The 12,560-nt window shown below is 50.3% G+C and overlaps 1 protein-coding gene across 1 annotated transcript in view; it reads right to left on the bottom strand.

Moving 5' to 3' along the window:
- SEMA4A (semaphorin 4A) overlaps positions 1 to 10,444 on the bottom strand; it is a gene marked incomplete at its 5' end in the record, with an annotated part of 17,425 nt that extends 6,981 nt beyond the window's left edge. Inside the window, 9 exons of the mRNA XM_080916294.1 lie at positions 4,121 to 4,271; positions 5,488 to 5,660; positions 5,801 to 5,925; positions 6,315 to 6,431; positions 7,115 to 7,220; positions 7,444 to 7,542; positions 7,789 to 7,851; positions 8,621 to 8,781; positions 10,306 to 10,444. Coding sequence (XP_080772420.1) covers positions 4,121 to 4,271; positions 5,488 to 5,660; positions 5,801 to 5,925; positions 6,315 to 6,431; positions 7,115 to 7,220; positions 7,444 to 7,542; positions 7,789 to 7,851; positions 8,621 to 8,781; positions 10,306 to 10,444 — 1,134 coding nt within the window. The remainder of the gene's footprint in view (positions 1 to 4,120; positions 4,272 to 5,487; positions 5,661 to 5,800; positions 5,926 to 6,314; positions 6,432 to 7,114; positions 7,221 to 7,443; positions 7,543 to 7,788; positions 7,852 to 8,620; positions 8,782 to 10,305) is intronic.
- Positions 10,445 to 12,560: the final 2,116 nt, after the last annotated feature.

Consider the following 12,560-nt stretch of genomic DNA (forward strand, 5'->3'; position numbering starts at 1 on the left):
CGCTCACTGACTGAGAATGCGTGCTCTTCTCCAGAACCAGAGTTCAGTTCCCAGCACCAGTGTCGTATGTCTTACTCATGACTCCAGCTCCAGGGCACCTGAGACCCTCTTCTGGCCTCTGCAGGCTCCTTCACACATATGGCACACCCAGAAACACACACATACACACACACACACATAAAAATAAAGAGCCTGGTTATAAAAATAAATCTTAAATAGAAATAAAATGTGAATTATAAGAAACTTAAAAGAACAATCTGTAGATCTTATTTGGATCTTGACTCAAGTAAACAAACCATAATTTTTAAATTTGGGGGCTGGAAAGCTAGATGGTGACAGCAAATGCCTTTAACACCCAGTACTTGGCAGGCAGATCTCTAAGTTCGAGGCCAGCCTGGTCTATAGTGTGAGTTCCCAGACAGCTAGGGTTATACAGAGAAACCCTGTCTCAGGAAAGAAAAAAAAAAGTGGGGAGGCTGGGGAAATGTATAAACCTAAGGATCTGAGTTCCGGTCCCCAGCTGCCCCATAAAAGCCAGGTGCACAAGTGCCTGCATGCCCAGTGCCGGAAGGTGGAGAGGAGAGCATCTCTAGGGCTTGCTGGCCAGCTGGTCTAGCCAATCAACAAGCTCCAGGTTCAGTGAGAGATCACTCTCAAGAAGCAAGGAGAAAAGCTGGACATTGTGGATTCAGCACGTGAGAGGTGGAGGCAGGCTGATCTCCGTGAAGCAAAGGTCAAACTGGTGTAAATAATGAGTTCTAGGCCAGCCAGGGCAACAGAGTAAAAAGAGAGTAAAGATGGAGTAACACATGAGGAAGAAACAGAGCATCAACCACTGGACTATAACATACATGAACACACATGCACACACATGCACACAATACAAGCAAGCACACACATATACATAAATGCACACATATACACACAAATCACATATACACACAAATATGTGTATATGTACACACAGCAGAAAAACTTTTTGTCAATGGTTCTTAACCTCCCTAGTATTGTGACTCTTTAACACAGTTCCTCATGCTGTGGTGACCCCCCAGTCATAAAATTATTCACTGCTATTTCATAACTGTAATTTTGCTACTGTTATGAATCATGATGTAAAGATCTGGGTTTCCTAATCACCTTAGGTGACCCCAGTGAAAGGGCCATTTGATCCCCTCCCCCACAAAGGGGTTGTGACCCCTAGGTTGAAAAATACTGCTTTACAATATCTTAGACGTTTTGAGCTGTGAGTAGGGACCCATGTCTGTCTTCATAGCACTTGAAAGAGAGAGGCAAGAGAATTACAGTTCTGAAGCCAAGCTGAATCACATAGCAAAGCCTCTTTTAAAAGAATAAATTAAAATAAGGGGGGTGGACTTATGGCTTAGCAGTGTGGAGTACTTAACTAATCTTGCAGAGGATCTGAGTTCAGTGCTGCACATACACATACAGGCAAAACAGTCATACACAGGAAATAATAGTAAGTTCTAGAAGGAAGGCTTGCACTAGATCGCTCCTGCATCCCACTGCCTACTACAGTAGCATATGCAAAATAAATATTTGTCAAGTGAAAAAGAAACAAGGAGAAACAGTTCAAGAACATTTTTTTTTTTCTGTTCTGATGTTTGGGGGATGGAGTCCCAGGCCTCCCAAATGCACACCTTTGTGCTCCCATAGGCTCCTATGTTTAAATGCTTTGCTCCCCTGCCCCATACTGGTGAACTGTTTAGGATTAGGAGGATGAAGGAGGGGTGTCACTTGGAGGTTTCAAAAGCCAGGCCCAGAGGCTCTTTACCTCCTGGTTACAGATCAGATAAACACATAACTACTGTATCAGCACCGAGCCTGACTACTGCCTACCAGGCTTCCGGCCATGACGCTCAAGGATGGAAACCCCCAATTAAATGCTTTCTTTTACAAAGTGCCTTGGCCATGGTGTCTCCTCACAGCAATAAAATAGTGACTAAGACACAGAGCACAAGAAAAGTCCTTAAAAGCGAAGAAAACAAACGAAATTTCCAGGCTAAAGATGTCCACTGGGCACCCAATTCAACCCAAAGACCATGCAAGCTCAGTATAGAATCAGTGAGCACGGAGGACTGGCCAGGTAGCCCAGCAGTTAGCTCAGCAGGTAAAGGTCCGAATGGGAAGAGCAGCAACTTTCTACAGGCTGTTCTTTGAGCACAGGCAACTTAAATACATAGTTTAAACATTAAAAGAGTCCAGTGAAGGAAAACAAGTTACACCCAATAGGTTAGGTGTCTGTACAACTTAGGAAATCTCCAAAACGGGTAGCAGAGTAAGCCTTGCAAAGTTTGCTGGAAATGGTTTCAGCTCTAAAACAAATATTCCTAGCCAAACCATCACCGGTATGGGTGGGGTAAAGGTGGTTTCTGCATTCAACATCTCCAACATTTTAATGTCTTTATTTTATCAGGATTCCATAGAGGGCAGCCTCTATTAAAATGAGGTAGTTTAAGGTGAGGAGGAGTGCCAGGGACAGCTCTGTTAATAGGATGTCTGTCCGGCATGCAGGAAGCCCTAGGTTCAACCTTCAGTGACATAAGAACTAGGCATAATGGCGCATGCTTATACTTCGGTACTTATGATGGAGGCAGGGGGGTCATAGAGCTACCTTTAACTCCGTAGAGTTCAGGGCCACCATGAGCCACAGGAGTCCTGTCTCAAAGGGAAGAAGGGAGGAAGGAAGACAGAAAAGGAAAGGAAGGTGAAGCCAAGGAATGCGTGTCAGAAACAGAAGTCATGTCACTGAAGAGTAGCCAAGGAACACTCCAAGAAGAGGAAGAAGGGAAGCTGCTGATGATGCAGAGGTCAGCCACTTGGGCTGCTGCCTATCTGAGGCTTTCTTGGAAAGTGAAACTGTTTACGGAGCCAATGGTCTAACTTCAGGAGATCCAGGAAGAAGGTGAAATAAAAAAGCAAGTCAAAAAAAAAAATAGGATAACAACTAACCCCAAGAAAGCAAAAGGTCTATAAAAAAGAAAGGTAATCATGGCTTACTATCTGGCTCAGCTGTGCATGAGTCATAAACATGAATCCTGCCAAAATTAGAGTGACAGGGGCTGGTGAGATGGCTCTAGAGGTAATCGGACAATGGTAGAAGGGAGCCAGCCCCCCAGTTGTCTGCTCACCTTTACCTGGGCACCCACACACATTCACAGACATTAGTCAAATAAAAATTATATCTGAAAAATTCCTAGGGGTGGGGATTGTGGCTCAGTGTTAGAGGACTTGCTGAGGCACATGTAAGGTCCTAGGGTTGATTCCCAGAACTGGGGGTGGGGGTGGGGTTAGAAAAGCTACCTTTTAATGCTCACCTGGGGGTTAGAAATAGCACCTAGAGGAAGGGAGGGAACGGAAAGATGATTTGCAGAATTTACTAATTTCCGAGGTGCACTGCCTATGAAAATGACTTCAAGCTACCGATGTTGTGGCAGTGAGCGTGAGTAAAGAAAGAGATCCCAGAAAGAGTTGGGAGGGGCAGTACATACCTGTGACCCCACCCACAGGACAGAGGCAGAAGGTGAGTTTGAGGCCAGCCTTGGATGGGAGCGGGGCTTCAGCTCCAGATCCTGAGCTTGCCTTGAATGTGTATTGATTCCTGCCCCTGCTTCCTCCTAACTTCTGGGATTACAAACATGCGCCATTGCGCTGAGCCTATTTGATTCACTTCAATTATGTACACACATAATTCAGATTAAAAAAAAAAAGTTACAGAAAAACATGCAGATGAAAAACTGGACCTGGTGGCACATGCCTGAAATCCAAGCATTTGGGAGGTGGAGGCAGGGTAACCAGGAGTTCAAGGCCAGCCTGGGTTACATGAGACCCTGCCTAAAAATAACAAAATGGGACGGAAGCTGCCCCAAAACTGTGCTTGGCACCTAGCTCATGTGCTGCTAATTCTTTGGTGATAAAGCCAGGTATTTGGTGTTCACTTAGCACTGGGGAAGAGGTGGCCCTGGCAACTTTCCGGATATAGGGTGTTATCGGATACCCTCGGCATATGGGCATCTGGGCCGGGTGTGTGGGCATTTACCATGCCACGACAGTGCTTTTACATGTATTCCGGGAGGCTCTGGGAGGAGTGGGTGGTACTCACGCTGCCTGGCCTCGGGTTGACCTCTGAGCCCCTGTAAGTGGTCCAGCGAGAGGTTTCCTTGTTCAGCTCCTTGTACTTTCCTTTAAAGACTTGCTCAATGTCCGTGAGAGAGAAGGCACAGACTGCTGAGCTCCTGGTCCCACCAACCTGCCTGAAGACAGCCAGAGAAGGCATTCATTATGGCTCCTTGGCTTCCCAGTCACTGCCTCTCCAGTCCCAGTAGAGCTCAGTAGAATCTCAGCAGGCCTGGAGGGTAGGAAGCAGGCCAACCTCTGGAGGCTTTATTTTTCCTTTGTTCATGGTGATAAGGACCCGAGAGCCCCACAGAGCTCCCTGACACTGGCCTAAGGCCTGGCTAGAAGCCCATCGCAGGATCTGAAATATGATTGCTCCTAATGAGGATTAATTGGGGCATAGGCCCTGGGGTGGCCCCTGCCTATCCTGCCCAGGCTGGGCTGTGCCCACAGGGAGAGTGGAAGAACCGGCTCGTGGTCTTCCTTCTGCTGGTCTGGACGCTGACTGGGTTCTCAGTTCTGCAGCTCACTGGTGACAGACCCTGCATACCAGAAACCTTTACTTCATGGTACATTGTTGGCAGAGGTCTGAACACTGTGATGCCAGACTGTGGCTGTGGGTCCTTCGGACCTTTCTTGGCCTTCCTGTTTTTCTCAATCACAGCCACAACCTATTAGGAAGCTGGTGTGAAAATTGTGTCTAGTTTTACAGTAGCATTTGAATTCTACAGACTCTCTCCCTACCTTTCTAGTGATTTTCTTTTACTTCCATTTCCTAATGTACTCGATGGGTCCTGTTTGTTTGTCTTAGACACTCTCTGGTAGCCGAGGCTTTCCTCACTATGGAGCTAAGAATGGCCCGTTCCTCCTGTCTTTTCTTCCCGTGTACCACCATCCCTGCCTTAGGTGGTGCTGAGGATCAAAGCCAGGGCTCTGCACATGCTAGACAAGTGCTCTACCATCTGAGCTACATCCCCAGCCCTTGTTTAGCTTTTGAGACATTAGTCCTGGACTCCTGATCCTCCTTCCTCATCACGGTCTAGCTTTGTCTCATCGATGTTTTGTTTGAGACAAACTCTCTCTGTGTAGCCCAGACTGGCCACCCAATTCCTTAGCCTCTTGCCTCCACCTTCCAAGTGCTGTGAGAACACAAGCAACCACTACAGTATTTTGCTGGTTTTTGAGTGTCCGCCTTCTGCAAGTTTCCTTCCAGGCAGAATGAAGCTAGTCTCTGAGCTTTGTTTCTTCCCTACGCATGAGAGACAGGAGGATTCCCCGGGTCTGGTGATACTCAAATGCCTTCCGATGTAAAGCAGGGTCTATCCGCTCCCGCCTCCCTGCCCTGCTGCTTACCACTGGGAAGTAAAGACTGCGTAGATGCGGGGAACAGAGGCAGAACCGGCGGGCAGCAGGACCGCGTGGCGGATGATGTTGAATGGCAGCTGCCCTGGCTGAGCGCAGAGCAACTGGGCTTTCAGGAAGGTGGTCCATTTCTTCTGCAGCAGCTTTTCACCGCCTACGTCGTTCTGGGGGAACCGATGGAGTCAAGACCTTGTTGCGGGCGAACCAGTCCAACCCACCTCTTCCCCATTCCCATTGGCTCCCAAGCAACCAGCCCTGACGGGGGCGGGGGTGGGGTGGGGTGGGGGGGGCCCTCGGGGCAGACCTTGCAGACTCGAGCCACCCTGGATGTGTACAGCTCCTCAAAGAAGTCAAACTCGCTGGCTGTCTCCTCAAAGAAGAAATAGACGACCTGGGTAGATGGAATGGCTGCCACGAAGGAGGCGTCCGCTGTGGGGGCAGGACAGACAGGCTTAGGGACTGAGCCTCGGGATGCTTAGGGTTCCCTTAATGACACGGTAGGGTGGATTCTGAGGCTCAGGGCAGAGGTTGTCTCCCATCTTTTGCCACGTCCTTTTCTCCTTTTTGAGACAGGGCTTTACTATAGCTCTGACTGGCTTGAAACTCGCTGTGTAATTCAGGCTGGCCTCCCTTTAGAGAGATACATCTGATGCCGCCTCTGCCTACCAGATGTTGGGATGAAAGATATGGACCCACCCCAGCCAGCTGGAGTACTTTAATTTGTTTTCCAAAAGAGAGCTGAGTGAATAAAAACAAATCCCAGACCTAGGGTCAGGAAAGGGGCCCAAACTTTGGCTGACTGGGAGTCAAGGACTTACGGTGCAGCCAGCGTAGGAAGATGTCAGTCTTGAGGACAGGCTGGGATCCCAGTGTCCGCATCAGGATGGGCTCGCTGCCCAGGAAGTTGTTCATGGTGCCAGAATAGAGCATCCCATCTAAAACCAGGGAGAGGGAAAAGAAGCAATTATCAGGGGAAGGCTGCCCCGCTCTCCTCAGACATGCCTTCCTTCTATTCTGTATCTTCTTGCAAAACCCCAAAGCAGAGCTCGTGTTGGCCCCACACACACATACCCAGCACCCTCCTTAGATCCCTCTGCTCACAGGCAATGGCCTGTGTAGCCTTCTGTATTAGGCACTTGCTGGTCTTTTTCTGGTCTTTCCTCAAACACCAATCCCAGAAAAATGACTGACTTGTGCTCACACACCCCGGGTCCCTGTTAGTCAATGGCCATCTCCTGTAGGAAACCAGGGTGGGAGGTCTGTGATGGCTGGTGTCCAGGCAGAGGCACAGGACTTCAGCACCCAGCTCCACGTGTAGGCCCTTCGGAGAGTCGTCCCGCACACAAAGTGGTTAAACAACTGGCCCAACTTCAGGACTCACCTGGTGCCTTACCGACCATTAGGCCATGTATCTACCCGCATGGATTTCCTTGCACCCCTTTGGGGACACTTTCAGAAGGGGTAGTGACTGGCCTGCCTGGTTCTCCCTATGATTCTGCCCCAGCTCTGAGGCTCTTGGTTTTCTCTGTCCCTTTCTTTGGAAAACTATCATATCTCATTTTCCCTAGAGTTGCTAGAAAGGGCAAGTTTCAAGATGTCTGGAAAGCCCAACACTCACCAACCAAGACAGCTGTGTGCTTGTGAACAGGGTCAAAGGGGCTTTGGCCCTTCCCATCCATGACCTTGTCCTTCAAGATGGGCAACAGGAAGGAATCTTGGAGTTCCTAGAGGGGGGAAGAGGCTGGGAGCCCAGAATGCCAGGGTCGCACGTCTGAGAGATGAGGAGCGTGAGGAAGTAAAAGGGACAGAGAGGGAAATTGGTCTGGGGCTAGGAATCTTCCAAGGGTCCTCGGGGACCAGAGATTCCCAAAGCTACGGAGCACAGGTTGGGGTGGGTGTGAAGTGGGGTGGGGGGGCTGTGAGCAAGCAGTGTATCAGACAACTCACAATGAAGGTACAGGCAGGGCTGAAGGCAAAGGTCCCACAGGCATACAGGTGGGTGGCATTGTAAGAGACCAGCACACGAATGAAGTTGAAACACTGTGTCTAGGGAGAAGCAGAGAGATGAGGCTGTCAGGTTCATTACCTGCCTCCTGGGGTCTTAGAGGAAGCTTCCCACCCCCATCCGGAATCCCCAGTGGAGAGAAGGGTTGAGATCAAGAAACTTGACAGAACATGATCCACCGAATAAACACAGAAACAGGTCCTCCTCCGCCCACCCCTGTGGTCACCAGGGATGGTCTCTGGTCACCAGGATTCTGTCACCCTTCCTCTGCTCCCACCTGCATTTACCTCGTTGCTCTTCTTCTTAAAGGCACATTCGTTTTTTTTTCTCTCACTGGCTGGCCAGGGTATCTAAAGTGGAGAGTTGAAAGGGGTAGATGAAAGGAAAGGAGTTCTTTTTGGTTTTTCTGTAAGTCACCACCACCCCCGTCTCCTGCACACCCCAGCTCTGATGTAAAACCACCAGAAAGTGCTTAGTGAAGTTCTGGTAGGCGGTCACAATGCCAATGTGATCAGGACTCTGACATCCATAGCATTAGGGTTCGTCAGGACATGGCTCTGTGGTAGACAGATCTGGAGTTCAAATTTAGCCTGGGCCAACAACTTGATCGTGCACTCTGGCTCCTTTCCACAGCCTATGGGTGGTTACAGCAGGATGCATGTGGAAGTGTCTGGCATACACTGCAGCGGTTATAAACCACACATTTCCTGGGGGAGCCTGTCAGCCCCTTAAAGAAGCTGCAGAGGAGGGGTGCAGATATCAGACTTAGGGTCTCTGGCACTCTGCCACTGAATGATGCTCCTGGTCCAAGACTCTGGGATTTTACCTATACCCCACATGTGCAGAAGGTCAAGAGACCACGCACTGAGAAGGAGCCATGAGATGGGCCTTCTTCCTTCCCCACCCCCTTCCCTCACATTGCTGCCATTAGAGCAATGATAAAACAAGAATCGGGGATTTCTCTCTCTCATAGGTGCACATCAAATTGTTTGAGTCAAAGTTTTAAATCTCCTGTGCAAGCAATTTCTATATCAGCCATTGGAGTGGCTAATGTCACTGTGAGGCCACAGCAGCATGTCCCTTCTGTTATCGCTGGACCTTAGTCCCTGGCTTCCTCACCATGTTCCTCAGCCTTGGGATTCCTGGGTTCTGGATATTCAAGGCCAGGATGGCCTCCCGAGCCCCCACATAGAGTGTGTTGCCATCTCCGCTCAGGAGCAGCGTGTCAAAGTCTCGGAGGCCTTTTTGTTGGAAGAAGCTGAGGGCCCGGTGCCCATCTCCTGTTGGGAGGCAGTGATAAGGAGAGGAAGAGCTGTGAGCAGCGGCTGATCCCTGAGGCAAAGGTGGGGGAGGGGTGGCGGGCCTCAGCAGCTGTGCCCCACTCTTCACTGGCAGCCCCTCCCCCCTCCCCTGAACCCCCAATAGCAGGCATCTGAACTTTGTGTGCTAGTCCTCAGAAAAGTGCCAAAGACAGGGTAGTGATAGCTTCGGGCTGTTGCCAGGATTGGGGAGGTGAAATTGCTGAAGACACAGACAGCCCATGAAGTGAGGTTAGAAGATGCATTCTCAGGCCTGGGGGGACGCAGTGAGGCAGGAGGGGAGAAGAGCTGACAGGTAGACACAGGAAGGGGTTCTCAACCACAAGCAGCAGTGGTTGGTAGCTGTCATCCACACTTCAAGGCTTATCACAGTTTCGGATTCCTGCCACCCCCATTTCCTCCGTTTCCTCCCCTTGCTCTATTATAGGAATTGCCCATCAATGCTGCGGCTGAAAAGGCTACTTCCTCTCCGTTTCTGAGCCCCATCAGTGTGGGCATTCCTGGGTGCCACTGGACATGCTGAATATGTTGGTTAGTAGGGCATGTCCACTACCTAGCTTGGTGGTGTGTATGCATTCACACACACGCAAATGTGTGGGCTCCTGCCACACTAGCAAGGAGGAAGGAGCATGTCAGATACTCTCATGAGCGCCTTCAAACTTTTGCTTTGGTCAGAGGACAACTTGGTTGTTCCTGGTTTGGCCTTAGGAAATGTGGGGGTCAAAAGGAACCAGAAAACAAAATGGAAAAGGTACTATATAGGTTGGCCTACCCTGAACTCTGAAGAGGGCTCATTGTACTTCCCCTGGAAACACAGGCTTGTTTGTGTCTGCATTCCCATCCCACCAGAGATGCCTCTTTCCACTGACCGGAACATCTCCTTTACTATTTTGACTCAGAAGGATGCTAAGTGACAGCCGTGAGCAGAACTGCCTTACTTCTTCGTGTGTATGTGTATGTGTATGTGTGTGTGTGTGTGTGTGAGAGAGAGACAGAGACAGAGACAGAGAGACAGAGAGAGACAGAGAGAGATTTCCTAGAACTAAGGGTGTCAGAAGCCCAACAGCCTCATGAAGAAACCATTGAGGTGGGGTGAATTGCTAGGATCCCTTCTGGTGGCCACTCTACTGGACAGGATCTGGCCTGGTGTGGCCTCTGCAGTTGGCTTGGGTTCTCCAGCTCCTCAGCATGAGCTTTGGCTTTAGAGCTCCTGGGGCTGTGAAAGCCATTGGGAATTTAAGGCTCCTTACTTGGTTACGGCAACATTTGAAGGAAAGAAACTTGGCAGAGAAGGGCAACAGTGACCCTTCCTTCCCTTCCAGATCAACTTATACCTCAGTGGCCTCCTCTTCTCTCAACCCCTCTGAGGCTCCCTAGCATCTCCGTTTCTCCATCCTATTTCATTCTCTCTGGCGCATCCTTCTCCTTCCTCGGCCCCTTCATCTCTGCAGTACCATCCATACCTCCCGGGTAGCAGACACTTACCTGCATGGTATTTGACTCTGGGCATGGGCCCCTGCCCACCAGTGCCAGAAGCAGGTGGCAGTGATGGCAACAGGAACAGTTGGAAGAATAAAACGACCAGGAGACTCCAGAGGTCCTGGCCCAGAGATGGTAGGGCCATGGTCAGCCGGATACAGTCACCAGATGGTTCTGAGGAAACAGGCACTCTCTGGGTTAGCCATGCTTACCACACCCTTCCTGAGGGCCAATAGAAGAGCCCCAGGGGGGCAGAAGTTCCTCTCTGGAAGGGCCCTCAGAGTCTCACTTCCATCCACGCTTGGACCCTGCCTCCAGCTGCCAGCCGGTCAGGGTGCCGCTGTGGCCCACGCTGTACCTCTGGTCTTCTACTATCAAAACACTACCTTGCCATTTCTTACCTGGTTCACAGGAAAATTCCTTTCCACTCTTGCCCCTTAGCATCTCCTGGCCCCAACCTTCAGAGCTCTGATCATCTCTGGCCCTGGGCAAAGGGCTTCTGAGGAACTAGTTCCTGTATGCAAAAGGTAGATTCCCCAGGCTGGCCTGTCACTCAGCTGTGCTATGACATCTTCTACTTACCACTCACCCCAACCCAGGCAGACACCATACCCTCTCCCCCAGCCCCCAGGGGCTCTGACTCTTGTTTAATTGGGCCCATCTAGCCTTCTTCTTAGGGGTAGGTGCATGCCAATTTATCTACTAGTTTGATCAGCCCTCTGTATTTCCTGGGAGAGGCCTGGGTAGGAGACAGTGGCAGACTCTCAACTTCTCCAGCCCCCCCCCCCCCGGCTCATTGTCTGCCTCCCTGGAGCTCTGCATCAGCCTCTCTCATGACCACTGAATACAGGTCACCCCCCGTCCCCCCTCCCCCACCATCTCACATACCCTTGAGCCAGCCACACTGAGAAGTCCTGTGTTCAAACTCTGAATCAGGGTGCCATTCAAGGCAAAGAAGGGGGTCCACAAAAGAAAAGCAGACTCAGCCCGGCTGGAATGGGAGCGCGGCCCTCCAGGCACCCATCCTGCCAGAGCCAGTGTGGGTTTCAGGCCAGGGAAACCAGAATTTCTACCTCGAGTTGTGACAGATCCTGGCTGGCTTGGGCGGAAGTTGGTGGATCAGGGCGGGGAGACTGGCAGAGGGGGGAGTAGGGGTGAGGCTCGAAAGCCTTGCAGGAGACACACCTCCCTCCCTCCTTGGTCTATCCAGAAATTAAGAGTTCCTTCTCGGCCAGGTTAGTGATGCCTTTGTTCCTCTGGCACATTGCTTCCAACCTAAGTTCTTGCTCAAGAGAGTTCAGTATCATATGGTCTTTTCTATTCCTTTTCTCTCTGACCCCATAGTGGGGTTCCCCCACTGCCACACACTGAGACCTCCCGACCTCCCACACCAGAGAGACCATATTTAAAGCTGGGTATAGTGATGCATACCTTTAATCCCAGCACTTGGAAGGAAGAGGCAGGCAGATCTCTGAGTTCAAAGCCAGCCTGGGCTACAGAGTGAGCTTCAGGACATCCAGGGCTACAAAGTAAAACCCTGTCTCAAACCAAACCAAAAAAAAAAAAAAAAAAAAAAAAAATTCCCCTATATTTGTATTAGGTTTTTCCCTATGACTTTGCTGAGGAAGCCCTAGTAATTTAATGTCTCGGGAAATTCAAGAAATTTCCTGTTTGAGCTCATGCTTCATGGGATACACTTTGGAGCTGAGGCACCCAGCTGGAATGGTGGCTGGTCCCTCCTCCCCAAAGGTTCCAGGAAAAACCTCATAACGCAGGGTTAATGAGTAACCAAGGGCTCCTAGGCCAATAAAGAGTGGTTGGGCTACTGCCCACTCGCCCAGGTCAGCTGACTTCAGGTTAAAGAACACAAGAACCCAAGACTGGTCTACCTCCAGGACATACCCTTTCTCCATCCTAAACACAATTCTCACTGCCAGGATGGTCCCCTCCGGGGGCTATCCTCCACCCTTCCAGTTACAGCTCCCGGGCTGGGAGCATTCCTCGTAGAGCCCCTTGGCATTCTCTTCAACCCTTTACCTTCTGCTCCCGTTCTCTGCTATGGCTGGGAGCTGGGCTCACACTGACTCCTGATGGCTACATCTGTCAAAGCTTGCTAAGACACCCCCAAACTCTTATGCTCACGGTGAGGACTCTGCCAATCTCTCTGTTCTGACACAATCTTCTGAATCTCCTTGACCTCTAGCTCAGGCTTGGGAAGCCACCACCCCAGGGCCTCTCTTTGGAGACAGATTGGCCTATCT

Source organism: Micromys minutus, assembly GCF_963924665.1.
Source record: "Micromys minutus genome assembly, chromosome: 4".
NCBI lineage: Eukaryota > Metazoa > Chordata > Mammalia > Rodentia > Muridae > Micromys > Micromys minutus.